Below are 19,168 nucleotides of genomic sequence, written 5' to 3'. Positions count from 1 at the left end.
TCAAGCAGTTAGGCAAAGATGTCACCAAGAAGCACATAACCTTGGCTTGCTCTCAGAAAGTATTCGGTAGAATGAAGAGAGACTAAAGCTCATCATTGCCCAGGTCCATGCGAAACAGAGTAAACAGCAACCTCAAAAATAAACAGCAGCTTTTAAATCTTAAAGGCCCAAAGTTCTTCAGCTATGACTTGGCCTGTCCTCAAACAGAAGCAATTATTAAGAGACAGCGATACATGCAATTTTATCAGTGGGTTCATTTCAGTTCAGTGAAGTTACTCAAGTTAAAGTTTTAAATCTTGCAAGAAATTACTATCATTAAGGCTCAAAATAGTCAAAATATGTTTAATGGAGATAACATTATGTCAGGTAAAGCTGGGGTTGCTGGATTTTTGTATTTTCAAAATTTTCTGGTTTTAATATGAAGCTGTTACTAACAGACCCAAACACTAACTTAAAACCTCACAGAACAAGAGAGAACAGTTAAAGAAACATTTTGTTTGTTGCCAAAAATTAAACCAAGTCTAGTACTCTGCTATTCTTACCTCTTTGGCTCAGAAGAGCAGCATGAAAAGGCTATCTGGAATTTGCCACAGCACTTACAACATATGTATGTCATTCATACATAAAGACAAAGGGTAAACACCTCAGTCCTCCACTTGACATTTTATACCCATTATTCCTAGTCCCTTTTTTATGCTAAGCCTCACTTTCAAAATTAACAGCATTCCAAACATCACTCAAAACTGTTTTCTTCGCCTTCAAGGGGAGCCAGCCATAAAAGTAGTACAAGAATTAAGTCGCAAGTTACCTGCATCACACTAACCACAAAAGCAATTATGCAAGCAGCAGCACTGGAGATCTGATTTTTCTCATGGCTTACATTGCATGTATCCTCTGGTCCTCCGCTACCTCAAATCCTCCCCACATACCTCCCCGCACAAACCTCTCCCCAACCCCTCTTCAATCCTGCCAAACCTTCTCAGGCCATCTGTGGGGCCAGAGGCAGTTCATGTGCACTGAGCAGAGATGGCAGGGCCACGCATACAACAGCAGCTCTCCCTCTGCAAGGGAGGTAATTTGGGTGTCACTCATTCAGTCAGGTTTCTAGTTTTCAGGAAATATGCAGAACAGTTTTAACACTTAAGCCTCTATCGCCTTGTCAATAGTTACCAGAACCTGCAAGCTTTTGGCTTGATGATCAGAAGAGAGCCAGCAGCATAACCAACTTGGTGTGGCTTCCTAGCTGAAAGACTTCCCACTTCTCCAGTGGTCTGGAGAGCCAGACCACTACAGAAGAGATGACTGCAGTAGGACTGAACAGACCATAGACCCAGTCCAACTGCTGTACAGGTGATGGAGACAACCCTGCTGTTATTCACACAGCCTTTAAGAACCCAGAGTGGGGGATGGGACCCTAAAAACCATAGTGGGGAAAATGCGGAAAGCTATAACCAGAACAGCACTAGGAAATGGGGATGGGGAAGACCGTCCTTGTCAACAGCCAGAATGAACCTCAGGATGAGCTAACCATCACCAGGGATCTGGAGGCAACAGGGAACGATTAGGAAACTGTAGACAGACAGGCTCTGGTGCTGAAGATGACTAAGAAGATTCAGTGTCCATAAGCAGCAAAATAATGCATAGGAAAGGGTATGGAAGTGTTTCCACATAAAAATAGCTAAATACCTTATTATTCTTCAGCCATAATACACAGAATTTGGAGGGAAAAGGAGCAGGAATATAAGTATGAAATCATGATTGGCATATAGGATGGCAATGCAGTGACTCCCACAGAGCAAGAGCTGGAAGGCATCAAATTAAACTAGGCTATAACAGGTTCAAAAAAACCAACACAAAACTAAAGGAGACAAAAAGCCCATCCTGCTGAACCCCTTGTCGGAGGATCACACAGATGGTAGTAGCTCACATGCTTGGGTTCAGCAAGCAATTGGAGAAATTCAAAGAAAAAAAAAAAGAGCCTCACCAGCAATTTACACTGACTTCTAGCTACAGATCATAAAATTGCTAATAATGCAAGAGGATGCAAGAACATTCAACACACTTGTGCTATATAACTAAAAGTGGAAATGATGATAAATTATTTTGCAAGTAATTCATATCAATACAGTTTAGAACATTTCAAAGTAGGCTAAGTAAACATGCATCAGATTTTAGTAATTCTTGTAATACATGGCAAGTATTTTAGAAAGTGAAATAAGCAAGGTAACCTTCCAGCATAAATCTGATTTCTATCCTAAGCAAAACTAGAATAAGAGCTCCAGGACTCAGAAAAGAAACAAACCAAAAATAACGACTATTGCCAATCACCACTTTTATGCAGAAAAATCTGATGCCAAGATGAGAATTTCTTGGCCAGGTCAATACATAAAATTGTATTTAAAAAAAAAACCAATATATTAAATGGATCAAAAACTACTGCAAGTTTCAAATTTTGTGAATAGTGTGTGGTTTAAGTCATGGAAGGCAAAACCAACAAAGGCCTCAAGGATTTGTCAAACCAAAACTGCTCCAGACAGAAGTTTGCACAGCTGTTCTCAAAAAAACACATCCAAGGGAAACTGCAAGCTCTTAAAATTCATTTTAGTCTTCAGTCATGCTTACTATTGAAAGTGTTTTCTAATCTCAACTTCATAAATTCTGATCTAAGTTCTTGTTTGAAGTTCTTTGGAGCTGGTGAAGAACAGTTCATTCTCTTCCTTTTTGCTGTTTTATGTCTGTGATGATTTATGTCTCTTCTTGAGCCTCCTCTTCTCTAGAGGAAACATTCCTTGTAAGCACAGCTCTAGGGAGAACTTGGCAGAAATCTGTTCCTGTCTCTTAAACACTAAGGCAAAGATCAATGGAGAGATTAGTAATGTTAGGAAGCCACCTACACAAACTCACCTTGCTCTGCCAGATCAAACTTCTATTTTATTAAAACACAAAAATAACACACCTAGACTAAACAGGTAAAAGTCTACTTGGAGATTTGGCTTCCTCTGCATTGCAGGAAACGAGAGACATGAAAACAGACATAAAAGCTAAGATTAACATGACGCTAGAAACACCAAATATAGGCAAGGAAGTAATATTCCTTTTTTATAAAGACTGGCACAAACACTCTTGGGTCAGTTTCTCCTCCCAATTCTAAGATGTGCTATTTATGCCTCCTTTCCTCATTTTCCCCAAACTAGCACCCATATCCAATGGCCCAAAAAGACTACTCTCAGTATATCTTTTCACAGTCTATCTGCTCAGGACAACTCTTGTTGGTATTCTCAGTAGCTTTTGACATTATCAGCCTCTCTATATTCCTCTACGCTTTGCCTTGCACAACTGTCCTCTCCAAATACATTTATAATTGTTCTTCTAAGTGCAGCAGTGTAGCAATACATTCACAATTATGAACTCTTAAGCATTAATTTCAACTCCTTAAGTATACTGCTGACTTACAACACAGTTCAATTAGGACTCCCTAACAAAACCTCTTGGCAGCTGTGCTAATGATACTAAGAGAGCTTGGAAAAGGAGATATTGTTGCCTCTCCCTACACAAGTTGCTTCCTCCCACAGTTGTCTCTGCCACCATCCTAAACCTACAAGTCATGCCCACAGCACGAACAACATTTTCTGATCATCTACCTCCTCAAACCACCAAAACACAGGCATTTCCAAGTCACACTACATCAAACCAGGACTTCAACCAATCCCTACTTTATGATTTGTCTAATACAACTTTCTTCTAAACTCATGATCTTGCTCTCCAGACTACTGGGAATGCCATCTTTCTAATCACTTAAATCCCTTTTACAACTCCACATCTATTTTTAAAGCTCCACAGTTAAGACCATGATGACAGACCTAACAACTTAAGGACATAAATCTTGTTCACTCCAGAACTACCCCTTTACCTTTATGACCCAGGTGCCAGTTACCCCTTAAACTTTTTGCATCATTTGGCAGCACCACTTAGGTATGGGACATGACCCAAATATCATGTAACTCACCTTCCTTCAGAGCCATCCTTAAAAGCTCGCCACTATCAATTCACCTATAGAAAGCAGTACACCAACCAAAACCAGTTATCTAACAAGCTAGAAATAAAATGTTCTTTTCTATATACTACCATTATCCCCAACCCAGGCTGCTGGAGGGAAGAGGACAAGGCACAAGCTACGTAATAGGCAATGGCTCGTTTTGAAGTGCAAAAATATTTTTTAAAATCTGAGTTGAGTATCTACCTTTTGTAGTACTCATGACTAGGGAGTCATGGTGATCCTAGTACTGCTAGAATCAATAATGACTGGAAGACGACCACAGCTCATACTTGCAGAACAAGGGACACTACTTTAAAAGCATTTTTGGACAAATTGTTTCTTTACAACACTACTGTTAAATTTGTTTGAGCTATTATACCTACTTAAAAACATGTAAATGCAAGAAACACTTCAGAATACCTTGACCTCAGAAAAGCACATTAAAAGTTAACTTCATAAAATGACTTCAAGTAACCTATGGCTGGAAACTGTCATGAAATGGTTTTATGGCAAAGTTAAAATTAGTTTCAGAGCAGAAACACAAGTCTAACAAGTGACAAAAATTTATCACAGAAAAAGTTGTATCTATCGATTGAAATCTTTAATTCAAGAAGTGCTATGAAAAGCACAGTATAGTTCATGTGTAAGTTGTTGGGATAGATAATGGAGTAACAGCAATGTTCTGTGCTTAACATAGTGAGGTTAGGACTTCATGTTGCTTTCAGATCTTAACAGCTATGAGTCTTCCTAAGCTGATGCAATTTTCCAACTAGTGTCAGCACTAGAAGCTCTGCTTGTCAGAAAAATGAATAGCAGTGTATAAACAAGGAAGATATTTGGATGCTATCATTCAGATATTTGAAAGAACTATCTCTGTTTCACACATTGCAAAAATAGTTCTCAGAGTTAAGGAGATATGAAAATAATGAAAATGGAGACGCACTCAACGAACGTGGAAACGGCCAACTTTACATTCACCATTAATTGATATATTGATATCTAGAATGAAAACCAGAACAGATAGACCAATCCTGTCTTTTTAACTATGAAAGAAAACAACCAGAACCTCCTTACTGAAAGTAAAATTAAGAGGCATCATTCTGAACACCATGCACTTTTTGTCCCCTCTAAATAAACATGACAAACTGCAGGTACTGATGATTTACTAAACTGCATACAAACCTTAGCTGGAACAACCAGTTAAAAAATTAGTTTCCAGACTAATATACATTTTGTCCTGCAACATGCTGAATATTTTCCAACTTCTAATGGAGAGATAGATGCCTGACACCTTACAAGCACAAACTTAAGTACAGATTTCTAGAAAAATAACGTTCTTTAACTTAATAGTAGACAATGTTAGCTCCAGAAAAGTCAGTTAAGACCACTGAACAATATCAACCCGGCCCTAATACTGAGAGGGCCTGTAGACACTGCAACAAAATAATTCTGCTCAGGATGTCCTGTTTGATGTGGAAGAGCACTAGGCAAACATCTAAACAATCATCATGGACAGTTAATTGAATACACAATGCAATGCCTTCTCCTCACTCTCAGCTTACTGTCAGATTGCTGTGTTGGCACTGAAAAGTCTCCATGAACACCTTGCTTACAGCTCCAGAAGAAAGCCAAATTGACCAGACAGACATTTTGCTAAATTAAAATTGTAATTTACGTAGAGAAGTTACATATTTTAGAAGTGTGTTGTTTGTCAACTATTTTGAAGTTACTTTTGCATCTTCTTCAAAACATTGCTCTAGGAAAAAACTCCTCTATTAATAGACTTTCCTTGTTAACTTTAATAAGGAAAATCTTTTGTGGCAGGCAATGCACTTACCCAGACACCTTGTATGGAAACAGTAATGGAGTTAACCGTTAACTGTAACACTTAGCTGTTAGTCTTTCCAAAAATACAGTGAAAGGTCTCAACCAGTGTGTAACCCCAGTCACCTTTTCTTAAGTTGATTAAAGGGACACTCAGCTGGCCTGACCACTAGGTTCTGATATATACAGCACATATTAAGTGGCTCTTAGTTTTGGCTGACAGCACCATATTCTGACTCTATTACGATTGTATCAGCACTACAAGAAACAGCTACTGGCACAAGCAACAAGCAGGCTTTGGCCCTTTATTTAATAAAACAGCAAGAAGCACAGCACTGATGCTTCTCTCACTCTTTTTCTCCAGTCTCAAATACACACAGTCTAAGCTACTAAAATGACTATTAACCACCCTCCCTCCCCCTAAGAAAACTGTACATCTCCACACATTCCACAGTTTAACATAAGCATTTAAGTTTGTTACTAGATATATTACACTTCTGAAATTGGCAACCAAGTGACAGATGCCACTGGTAGAGTCTTCATGATCTGCTTCAAGGAACAAGCCCTGTTCTCCAGCCAAGCTAGACCTATTCCATGCCCATACTGACCATGGCTAGTCCCCTCTCAAGCACCAATACCACTTAGTATTTAGATCAATTCCTAACTCATTTCTAACCCCTGTGCCTCCAAGATGCTTGGCTCACCCACAGGCCTCATCACACACAGTCCCTCCACCCCACCAAGCAGGCTTTCTGGCTGGGCCTTGGCAGAGGCTGTCCTGCACACGGCTACCTACTCAGCATTGCCATAGTCCTCAGCACCCTCAGAAGCAGCTGGGAAGACTAAATCACAGATCCCTCTCCCTGGAACCCTGGGTCCTCTCTGCCAGCCCAAAGAGACATTAAGCCTTTACTTAAGATTTTTTTACAAATATTTTCTTGAGACATACCAGAGTGCAACAGATCTGTCCCACAGCCAAACATAGGAGCTTGCACAGCCTAACACTGAAGGCATGCACTGTGTGCAGGCCACTGGAGGTATGCACTCTCTGCAGAAGCAGAAGGTACAACATGAAGGAACTTGAGAGTACCGGACCTGCCAGCTTAGCACTGAAGGACCGGGCCAACAAAGAAAGGGGACAGGACCACATCACTCTGCCTGGGTTGCACATTGCTGTCATCACTGCTTCCAGACTAACTGTGGAAGCGCTGCCAGATTAAAGGACACCTGGGGAGAAAACTCACCATGGTGCAACTCAGAAGGGACTTCAGGAGCAGTCTAAGCAACAGCAGGTGATTGGGAGCTGTTTCCTAGGAGGAAACAACATGATCCAAACTGATAGCTTAAACACTAGCGCTCCCTTCATTCCAAAGTACATGTAAACGGTCACTGTAAAAAAAAAAGTAACTGGAAGGAACGTCTCGAAACTATTTACTCTAAGATATATTTAACTTGATTAGCTAATATTAGAAGAACGGCAGCTTTAAATCCTTTTCAAGCTGACAAAAGATTTCAAGCTCCTGCTGAGGAATATGCCTGCTAAACCTGTGAGAATGCTAGAGTCTGGTACTTCTTCCAAACCAAAGAAAAGTTACCAACTGCAAAATCATTCAGTATTTCTATTCAAACATTTGAGAAGATTTTCTGATTGCACAGATAATATAACAATCCAGTGATTCAACAAAAAGTGAATCACGTGTACATGAGTACACTTCTCTTGGTTCCCACCAGCTTCAGCTGAAACAAGGGTAACCTTCTTGTTTTTTTCCCCAAATGTTAGCAGCTTTTACTATTAACCAGGCAGAATTAAATACCGCAACATACTGAGATTTTTATCAATTTCTTTTACTAAAAATATTTTTACAACATAAAAAACTGGAAGGCTTACTGTTTGGAAAAAAAAGTAATGAAAACTACACCCTAGCACTCATCCATAACATTTTGTGTGTCACGTTCAAAGTGAAAAGGAATGCAAACTATACTGCACTAGGTCCACATGGCCATGGTTTTCCATTACACCTATTTCAATTTAATAGCAACTTCTGCTAAAGGGAAGGTCCTGCTCCCTCCTGCAACTCTCATTTCTCTCCTGAGACCTACTCCTTCTACAGCCACAGGATGAGTTTGTATCAGGCTCTTGGTTCAACACAAGCTCACCGACAGAATACCTCCCAGCAGATTACAGCACAGCTCCAACTTACCTCAACACTGTGTAACCACTACCGCAGACCCAAAGGCAGGGGACAAGAACACATGGCAAGGGTAGAGGGACAGATGAGGGAACAGGATTACCATTTTCCAAGGTAATTAGACACCTTACTAACCAGAGATATGAGATACTTTTAAATATACTGAGGTGAAAAGCAATAACCTAGACCATGGTTTTCTTTGCTTTGTCTTAACTCTATTATCAGAAAAAGAAATTTTATAGTTTTCTCATGCAACCACAACTGTCAGCACTCCTCTGCCACCTGTTCCTTTCAATATACAGCTTTGAAGATACTTTTTCTCCCAGATTTGGTCAATCTTCTGTCTGAAGAGCTACCCATTTCATGCCGTCATCATGCATCTTCCCACTTTTAGCCCTCTTAACCTCTTCACCCTACACCCACTAATAATGTATATGCTCTGTTATCCATCTTCAACTTCAAAACAATATAGACAAACAGCTGCTCACCATGGAATGAGTCAGGGCTACAGAAAACAACAAAAAAAACTATATCAACATCTCCTTACCTTCTGTGCTTTATCCTTCTGAAATACAAAGACAGGTGGAGCAATGGCAGGTTTTTCTGTAAAAAGAGAAATCATTGGTTTGTTTCCAACCACATTCATTATTGACTAATATGAAAATGTTATGTTCTATGATGCTTTTACCAACAATGAATCCCTAAACTAGTTAAATTTCAGTTACACAAATTGTTTCCACCAGTTCCTGGTAACATATAAGGACTTGATCTCCGAAAGGAAAAAGGAGTATTTTTAAGAACAACAATACAACTGATATCTGAAAGCTATTTGCCTTTTCCCTCGAGATCTCTCTATTTCAAACCAGTACTGTTACCATACTTAGGTACATCAGGAGGAAAAGGCCCTTTGCTGCAGTAGTTTACTTTTTGAACACATGTAAGTTTTGCAGGCAAAGGCTTTTCCTTCCCCATAGTAATGCGTTAATGCAAAGGGAGTTTTGCTGTACACACCCACATATCCCTTTCTTAAAGGTCACCTAACTCTGACACTTGATTATACTTGTATTTCATTATCATTGAAACCTTTAGAAAGGTCCTAAATCTTCAACATTTGCAGGTCTACAATTTAAACCATTACAGAGGGACCAGTCTTTTCTGAATAGTTTAAGAGCACGTTTGCTTTCTACTTGAAGTTTCAATTCAAATATTAGCAGGACACTATTTTCTAAATAAGCACATCAATATTTAGTCTTCAAGATCAGAATGAATTTCTAGAATGAGTGTGTGTTTTCCATTGTCCTTAACAACCTCAAAACTACCTCAGTGTCCTTTGAGAAAAAAAAAAAAGGGGGGGGGGAGAAAGCAGAAGTGAGCTTTCCGGAGAGTTTAACAAACTGATTCACTTTGTGCATGAGTTATATTTGAAGAGAAACTGCACATACACCATGCAGTCATCAACCCTCCTATACGTTTGTAGGGCTAAAGATGAGTACAACATTTAAGTCTGTCTTCAGAGTGAGACTGTTGTGAAACAATGGGATTCAGGGAGAGCTGTATTTTGGCTAATTTCTTTGCAAAAGTTCCACCTTTGCAATTATTCAGTCTCACAAATAAGACCAGACATTGAAAAAAATGAAATTTTTTTAAACTTTTAGAACTTGAAAGAAATATAAAGCCATCAAGAAGAATTACCTTGCACCTAAAAAAAAAAAAGACAGTATCACAAAATCCTCCGTAAGTCAGTTGCAGCATCAGTAAAACACTCGGGTGGAAAAGGGGATGAGATTGTCCATTTGGGAATTGCTAGCTATTAGATCAGTTTAGCTGAAAAAGTGAAACTTTACCTGACAAACACATAAAAATTATGAAAATTATTCCAAGAACTCTGTGCATTTATTTGTGAGGGTAGAAAAGCCTCTTTCCATTCTTCTCTGGGTCTAACTCAGAGGGATAACCCAGCAAAAACACTGCAAGACTGATTTGGCAAGACTGGCGTAACTTGTTCTACAAAAAGGTAAAATTAATCATGAAATAAAGCTCCTTACTACAGCATTTTGCCTGCTCTTTTTTTCCTTTATTTTCTAAGTTCTTCTATCCATCAAGTACTGCTGAATCTTAAAAATGCTTATTAATAAGAGCAATGCAGACAATCTATTTCAAGAGTGAAAAATAACCTACTAACTAATCATCAAATACTTAGCACCTGTCCCAAAACCCAGAGTTTGTTGAAACAAGCCAGAAATCCCTTTTGATTCCCCTGGCCTCAGTATAACCTGCCTGTGGGAGGCTCCACTCATGTAAGGTCCACACTTTTAACCCTTTACTTCAAAGTGATGTTCATTTCTTTATACCATGTTTGGTATACTTTAGTATTATTAATGCTATAATTACAGCAACAAGTAGCATGCATTCTACCAAACTACTTTTATCCAAGACTGCCAAACCAGTCAATAAAATGCTGTAGTGTTCTTCCCTTTTGGAGATCTGCGCAAATGCGGGACTTGATTGTGTAACGCACAACATACAAGAGACTCCTGTACCAAATTCCACAGATACTAAAGAGGACCAAATAGAAAAGAACTATTGTCTATTTAGTGCTTAATAAAGGACTGAAGTACTGACAGAGAAGAAAACAATCAATAAAAAAAAGCAGATCCAACAACAATGCAGAGGAAACACAGGATGGCTGGCAAAAGACTAGAATAGGGAGTCAAAAGAAGTTGATGCAAAGGAACAGGACAAAATAGGAGATGGAGTCTGGTGATGGAAAACTGAGTACTCAAAAAAAGAACAGGGATGCCAGGAACAGCAGAAAGCTCACAGAAAAAAATATTGGATGGAAGATCCAAAGAAGAAAACAGAGTGAAAAAAGTGATATTGTGTCCTGCTACAGCAAATGAGACTGGGAAAAGAAGCTAGTAAAACAAACTATGACCAGTCCTGTTAGTCAGTGTGGAAAAGGTAACACACTTGTGCAACATACGAGTTTCTATCCACTGAAGGAACACAGTCCTCCAGTACTTAAGAACTAGGAATCTCACTATTACTCTTGCTGGCTGTGAGACCAACTGACATGATGGAATCCAGCAGGAATGACAACGAGACAGCAGGCACTCACAGCTACCAACTATACCAGTGCTTAGTCAGGCTTGTTCTTTACAGGGTAACACTTGTTCACCATGTCCTTTCTAAAGTCTGCAACAAGACCACAATACTGGAAGCATTTCCCTAATTCTAGCCCAAGGCAAGAAGGGAAGGGATTGTCTAATCTGACCACCTTCATTAAACACTGCATATTTTTCTGAGCCTTGTTGTTTTGGGGAAACATTTTCAAAGGCATCAATTATTGAAGACATTAAAAGCAAAGTATTATTGCCCTCAATCATCCATTACTTCACTTGGTAAAAAATTCCAGTGCCAAATTTCCCATTCAAATGTCTGGCTTCAGCTTTCAGTTCTGATTCCTAGTTATGTTTTTTGAATGCATTTACGTACTAGCTAAAGAGCTCTCTAGGATTTAATGTTTTTCCTACGAAAGCACTTACACAAACCATGTTCTCCTATCAACTGAAGAACCACCATAACAGGTTTTATTTTCGTAGAACAAAAACGCATGTAAGTTGGTTGCTGGGTTTGTTTTCCCCCATGTGGTGGCATGGCAGCTTATTAAGTGCTACTCCAAAATGGGAATTACACTGTTGTTTGTATTAGCCAACATCAGAGGTGGACAGTCACGTTCTCACTTAGCGAGCATGCTTCCATTCCACAAAGGTGTCCAAAACCAGGACACCAAGTCAGTCTCAGCAAAGGTGTTCTGAGAAAGCCCAAGCATGTAAGAAGGAAAGCAGACCTTCAGTAATTACTGTCATAGAGACAGTAAGTCCCCCATCTGAAGATCTGGAACTTGTACAAACCACTTAATTTCTTCTGAAAGGTGGTAGGCTGTCAAACCAGTCTGAAAAATGACTGAATCCACAGAACTCCTTCCTGGAGTTTATTCATTAGTTTCAGACATTTCAACCTGCATGAATAATTACAAAAACCTCAAGAGCTGGCTTTCACAGGCTAAATTCCTTTAACATATTTCACTGTTGAGTCATTAACTATCAATATACACCCTATGTGCTGTCAGAAAAATGTATGTACTATTAAACCTACTCAGCTTACTTCGCAAGCCTTGGAAACCAAAACACAGAAACAGAAAATACTATCTCAATGGCTCAGGCAGAGGTATTGTCTTCAAGTCATATACGCTATTTAATGAGAGATTTTTAACTCAGATACATGACCATTTGTAGCTGCACCAAACTGCAATGTCAACCATGTTTCCTGCAACCAGACAAAACATGCCCTTGTTTTACTTCTCCACCCATTCACACCAATACAACCATAGCAGTTGGTGGCATCTCTAGCAGCCACAATAATTATTTTTGCAATACAAAGTTTTAAGCCTTCACTGCAGCATGAAATGACCCATTACTGAAAAATCCAATGGGTATTTTGAGTGTATAGATGCAAAAACCACATCCCTTTTGAATCCACATTTGAAGGCCACATAAGTGAAAAGACAAGGTAAAACTGCACAAAATGGGGAAAAAAACCCAAACACCTGGTATACTGCAGAGGTGCATTTCTCTGTATAGTTACCAGGCTCAGAGTAAATCCCATGGCAAAGCAGCGACAAAGGCCAAGAAAGCATTCTTCTCCTTTGCCACCAAGACCATTGTGTCTCAACCATTATGAGCACACGATAATTCAGGTTGGAAGGGACCACAGGAGGTCACTAGTCCAACCTCCTGCTCTAAGCAAGGTCAGCTATGAAGTCAGACCGGGTTACTCAGGTTATCCAGTCTGGTCTTAACTTCCAAGGATGGAGGCTGAGCAGCCTCCCAGGATAATCTCTTCTACTGCTTGACTGTCCTTATGGTGGGGAAAAAAGCCAAACCCAAAACCTTTTCCCTATATCTGGTCTGAACATCTTGTTCCACCTCTCACCTTTTGTCCTTCCAACATACACCACTGTGATGAGCCTGGCTCTGTCTTTTTAATAACCTCCTCATAGACCCTGGAAAGCTCCAAACGTGCCTCTCTGAAGCCTTCTCTTCTCTAGGCTGAACAAGCCCAGTTACTCCAGCCTCTCCTCACAGGTCATGCAACCCAGATCACCAGCCATCTTGGTGACTCAAATTCATCTTTAGATTTTAGAAGGAACCCAGGCCCCATGTCATGAAAACAACTCTAAAGTCCTCACTGGACCCGCTGTAGCCAACTTATTACGAGGTGGATTTTTAAAGCTAAGAATTACACTGTTTCAAACATTTTCTTTTTAAATTTATTCCAAATTACATTTAAAAGTGCAATAGTGCCTGACTACATGGAAACCTATATGAGAGGCAGAAAAAAAACACTGAGAAACTTCCAGGTAAGCGAGTCTGCTTGTATCTGAAGAAGCAATCTTCAACACTAAAAGCATACAAGTTGAGAACAACTGCTCTGACTTTAACTCATTATAATACATCACCTGAGAGAAAAAGTAGATCATACCCATGAACAATGAAAGAGTGTTAAAAAAGAGAAGAGCAATTAGGTTGTTAACACACAAAAAATATTCAGAGTGGTAATTTATTGCCTGTGAAAGGCTTATCTGAGGGTCAAGAAAAATTTAAGTTACAACAGAAGTTTAATTATGCTTATTTGAACAGCTCAGGCCGTTTTTTCACCTTAATACTATTTAAGTTATAAAAAGCAGAATAATCATGCTAAAAAAATATATTAGAAGAGATACGGGCAATTTGTGGTATTACAAAATTCTAAAGGTGTTGAAACAAAATAAGACTCTTCTCTCCCAATAGCTACGGATAGCAATGAGCAAGCTACAACACCAACAGCTGATCTCCAAAAAAGATCCCACAAGCAAAGTCCAATCATACTTCATGTAAGAAAGTACAGGAAACATGACTGGATCATTTATAGCCAGACTTCACAAGTGATGTCATGGTGAATATAACTGACATCAGAAAAAAAAAAAGATTTCTGCCTCATTTTCAAAACTTTGACAAGTTGCTTTTTATGAAGTAAAACATCTGATGTTCTCCGTTCACCTTCAAACCCTTTATTTTTTTTGTCTCCTATAGCATGAGTAAGCAGGCTACTTCCAGACAGTACTTCCACAGCTGGCATGGGAAGGTAGAATGCCTTTTACATATTTAAGATGAAATAAAAATTCCATACACCATATTTAAAGCACAAACCTTTTTGTTTGCAGAGCACATGTTATTTCATTTCCCAAGTCCTTGTGGCACTAATAGAAATAAGTTACCCTCTGCATTAGGTAATTTTACTATTTCAGCTCAGGTACTTCACATAAAGCAAATGTTACAAATCAGAAACGGAAAAAAGTAGCTTATTTTCACGACAGAAAGAAGAAAACCATGAGGCAGCCCAACTACTTTGCAATGTAGATAAAATATTTATAAAGAACTCCAAAAAGTGTTAACAAAAATTATTAAAGTATTTAGACAGTTCTATCTTGTAAATGAAATAGTACTTTATGGCATTTGCATGTGAATTATTAGGACATCTCAACAAAACAAAACAAATCCCTCAGTCTAACTTTGCATCCACTAGTTTACCTGAAGTAAATCACCATGGGAAGAAAAAAAAATCTTGTTTATAGGGCCTACAAACATCAGGGACAGTGGTGCATGCCAGTTTTTCCCCTCAAAGTAACAACAGACCTTCCTCTCTCTGAAAGCTACCATAAGGCAAGTAGAATTATACAGTTAGGGCAAAAAAAACCAGAAACAGCACAGAAGCAATGTCAGCATCATACAAGTAAAGGAATGGAACTGCTTCAATTCCCTCATCTTCTGTATGTTTAAGGCAGTTACACACAGTAAACTTGTTATGATCATGAACTGTATGCTCAGCAATTTCATAGAGCAAAATAAATTGTGTTTGGTGTCTAAGGAGAGAGTTTGCCAACACAGGTGGTTCAGGCACCTCCTGAAAGGGAAACATGAAGAAAGCCATCAAGTTTTAGCCCTGAGAAAAACTTGTACCTTTTCAATGACTGAAAGGTGATAGAGTAATTCATTCTCCACACAAGGAGATCCTATCACCCAAAGAGCAGCTTCAGCAGCAATTTATATACAAACAAATTACTAGTTGTGTATTAACAGCAAGTTAATGAGAAAAGCATTCAGATTTACATGAATATATATATGCCTAACAGGAAGTTGTCTAGTTCTCCATGATACTTCACTGCCACATGTGTGAAGTGTCAGTTTTAAGACATGATCCAGCTAGAATACCAACAAAGAACATCATACCAAGGACTTCAGAGAAAATGTCTAATACCATTCAGTAACTACTTTATACAATAGTAATAATAACAATTCGGCCTACCATTCCAAAATCCTGGTTTTCAAGGATCAGACTTCTCACAATGCCAGTCCAAAGCCTTTATCACAATGTCGCTAAATCTTTGTGACAAAGTCGATCAAACTTCACACAGCCGGGGAGAAGTTACTCTCTCCTCTTCTTCACTAGCTCCACACTTACCAGCTCATCTCCTTTCATGATGAGGGGCAATCCCAAGACCAGGACCTGTTCCTAGGAAACTCCACAGTACAAACTTCTTCAGAAAGTGGCGCTTGGACCACCTCATCCTTCACCCCCCTTCTCTGCAGTAGAAGACCCCCCCTTAATCCAACAACCTTCTGCCAAGATACAGCTTGCCATCAAACCACTACAAAGAGGTAGGTGTACGGTTTCACCAACTCACTAGAGAAAAAGGAAAGACAAATGAATAGAAAAAATTCAAGGAACAGTTAAAATGAAGAAAATGAAGTAGTTATAAGACTATTAGAGGGAATGCTTCTAGCTTTGAAGAAATGCATCACAGAAAGATCAGCCATTAAAATAGTTTGAAGGCTTAAAGGACTTAAAGAATGATTACTCAGAGGCAGTATTGACATCTCAGTGGTGATTTAAGACAGACAATAGACTAAGAGAGACATCAGAATCTAGAAGATAAAGATAACTACTATACTGTTGGAAAAGGAAAAACCAATGAATGAATTGAAACAACGGGGCGCCATGGTAAAAGCGACAGGTTAAACGAGCTTTGCATTAGTAAGATGAAAGGACACAGGCAGAACAAAATAGCACTTTTCAAGGCCAGAAGAAGGTTTGTTGCAGTAATCAAACCGGTAAGAGTCTAAGCAAGTTTCACTTGCATGAACAGACAAGAAAAGCTATTGTTCAAACATGCTAAGCAAAAACAATCTGCAATAATGACTGAAACCTCTTTCTAGGTACTTGTGTCTACTATGTGTCAAAGAATTATTAGCTTCACACCTCACAATGAAGTATGATTGAGACAGCACTGTTGTACAGATCAATCAAGATTAAGGAATATTAAGAGCTTTGTTTTAACCACGCTTGGTTTGTGAACATGAACATTTAGCTATCAAATACTTCAAACAAGAGAAGATAGATATGAAGCAGAAGATCAAAGAATTATCAGTACCAAAATAGTCACTTCATATATTCAAATGAAAATACCTGGGCACAAGGAAATAAAACATCGACCTACAGTACTGGAAAAATAAAACAGATTGATGCGTTTAAGAATGAGGAGAAAACCAAAGTCACCTGAGAACATCATTGCCATGTCAGAGACAGCAAACAAGGCAAGTAGAAAGACTATGGAATCCACCACTTCCAGCAGAAGGATGCCAATTCCAGAAAGCACGTGTATTTGCACTGGTGTACAAAGAACAGACACCTCAAAAATAGAACCAGAGGAAGAAAAACTAACACCAGACAATGCAGCCAATGATATTAGAATGAGCAGAAGAGGCAATAGTTCAGAAGCAAGCTGATCTCGCTTTATCTTGCGATAAGAATATGATATAATCTTTTGTAAGAAGAAACAGAACAACAAAGGATGAAGATGACAAATCTGGAAGGAGATGCAAGCATAAACTAAAGAGATTAGCAGGTGAGGGAAGTCACTGGAGTCAGGAAAGGGTCTGAAGAGGAAAAAAAAAAGATAAAAAGGAAGATCAGATGAAAAAGTAAGGATGGCACCACACTTCCCCCCCGCGCCCGACAGCCTACACAATTCTGCAGAAATACAGAGGTAGAGGTAGAACCACCTGACAAGCGAGCATCAAAAGATGTAATGAACATTGGTAACTTGGAATTCACTGTTAAGCTTAACGTTTCCCCCTAGAACAGAGAGGTAAAGTGAGGGGCTTGCATGACTTAAGATAGCCGTTCCCAAACTTCTGGTTAAAAGAACACAAACCATCAAAATTTATTATAAGGTCATTATAATGACAGTATTTACATACCACCATTAAGTTCTCACAAATAGTCATTACACATTTGACTATTTACTACCATTCTCTCAAGAGACCACTTATCATGCCTCTTTGGGCACTGACAGCGCATCTTGAGTTTAGGAGCCAACAGCCCAAGACATGCTGCATCACAGGATTTGTCAAATAACTTAAGTGTAATTATGTGGTTAGCTGCTTGTAGACTTCATCTTCAAAAGCTACACCTGCAACAGATATGTGCTTCCTGTTGTTTACCATTAATATCAGAACTGTAATTGCCAATGGTACAGAGTTCAAATGTAAGAAACAATCTTGAAAGAAGGGGCCTCACACACTTTGATTTGCCTCTTTTGGGGCATTTCCCCTCCTCTTTTATTAACTGAGAAGAATGATGAGAAACAACAGCGACAGCCGGGGCAAACTTGGTTTTGCAGAGACTTTGAGGGAAGTTAATCATTCTCAAAGGCAAACTGTTGATGCCCACTGTCACTTAAACAACATTCTACGCACCTTGGAGCAGAATACCCAAATCCTACAGTAGTGCAGTCCAGGTTTACCTAATCCTCTTCAGAGGAAAATGAAAACACTATTTCTTTACTTCGGAGGTTTTCAGCTTAAGAAAATAATATATATATATTATTACACCTCACCTAGTTTTACATAACCGCTATCATTCCCTTAGCTAGAGGAAGGATTAACACGAGTGGGAATTAAGGAAAGATTTACAACAGTCCTAAAGTTGTGGACAACGACCCCAAAAAGCAACCGGACAAGGAGCGATACAAAGCGGCTCAGAGCTCCACCGGGAGAGACGCGCGGCGCTCGCTGCCGCGCTCCGGCAGCGGCGGGGCTCGTGCCGCGGCGCCCGGGGGCGGCGGGGCAGGCTTTCCGCGGGCGGCGGGGCAGGCTTTCCGCGGGCAGGGAGCGCGGCAGCACAGACCCGCCGGCGGCCGCCGCCCCCGGGAGCCGCCGCGCCGTGAGCCCGGTCCACCGCCCGGCGGGAGGCACCTGCCAGCGCAGCCCCAGACCGCCGCCAGCCCCGACCCCCGCGGCAGCGCGGACACCCGCCCCGCAGCTGGCCCCGCAGGGCCGAGCGGGGGCGGCGGGGAGCGCGGCAGCCCGGCCGGGCGCTCCCTTTGTCCGGCCGCTCGCCCCAAAGGGGCCGGGGCACAGAGAGGCGGCGCTTCCGAGGGCGGGCCCGCGCCCGGGCGCGCCTCTGAGAGCAGATCGCAGGGCCAGGCTCGGGCCGGGACCGCGGCGGCGCAGGGCCGGGCCGGCGGCGGGCCCGCGGCCGGCACCGCTGCGCACCGCCAGCGCCCGCCTACCTTCGTTCGCTAGGTCCGCCATTTTACTTCCTCAATCACGCCCACAATGCATCGCGCAGCCGGACGGCTTCCACTTACAGCGGGCCCCGCCAGGCAGCGCATGCGCCAATTTACGGCCGCTCCGCGGCGGCATCGCGCATGCGCGGGTGGCTCGGCTGGGCCGCGGGCGGGGCGCGCTCGGCTGCCCCGGGGCGGGCGGTGCCGGGCGGGGCGCGCCGCTGCGCATGCGCCGGGGCGGGGCCGGGGGGTGAGCGGCGGGCGGCCCGCCCGACGGCTGAGGCGCGGAGGCGGGCTGCCTCGGCTCGGCTGGAGCGCGGCGGCGCAGGCTTCCCGTGCCGGGCGTCGCTCGGGTGCCGCCTCCGGCTCGGCAGGGCGGCCCGGCTGAGCCCGGGGTCTCCGCGGTGCCGGCTGGGTCGGGCTCGAGCGGGCAGCCTGGCTGCGGTC

At 41.2% G+C, this 19,168-nt stretch overlaps 1 protein-coding gene across 2 annotated transcripts in view; it reads right to left on the bottom strand.

Annotated features, from left to right (window-relative positions):
• RANBP3 (RAN binding protein 3) overlaps positions 1 to 18,799 on the bottom strand; it is a 53,538-nt gene extending 34,739 nt beyond the window's left edge. For both annotated transcript variants that reach the window (XM_076359077.1, XM_076359078.1), the window contains exons 1-2: positions 18,725 to 18,799; positions 8,597 to 8,652 (exon numbers count right to left, since the gene is read on the bottom strand). In XM_076359077.1, coding sequence (XP_076215192.1) covers positions 8,597 to 8,652; positions 18,725 to 18,746 — 78 coding nt within the window. In that variant the 5' untranslated portion in view covers positions 18,747 to 18,799. The remainder of the gene's footprint in view (positions 1 to 8,596; positions 8,653 to 18,724) is intronic.
• Positions 18,800 to 19,168: the final 369 nt, after the last annotated feature.

Source organism: Aptenodytes patagonicus, chromosome 25 (genome assembly GCF_965638725.1).
Source record: "Aptenodytes patagonicus chromosome 25, bAptPat1.pri.cur, whole genome shotgun sequence".
NCBI lineage: Eukaryota > Metazoa > Chordata > Aves > Sphenisciformes > Spheniscidae > Aptenodytes > Aptenodytes patagonicus.
The sequence above is the reverse complement of the archived record's forward strand: the minus strand, read 5'-3'. Positions and strand labels throughout refer to the sequence as shown.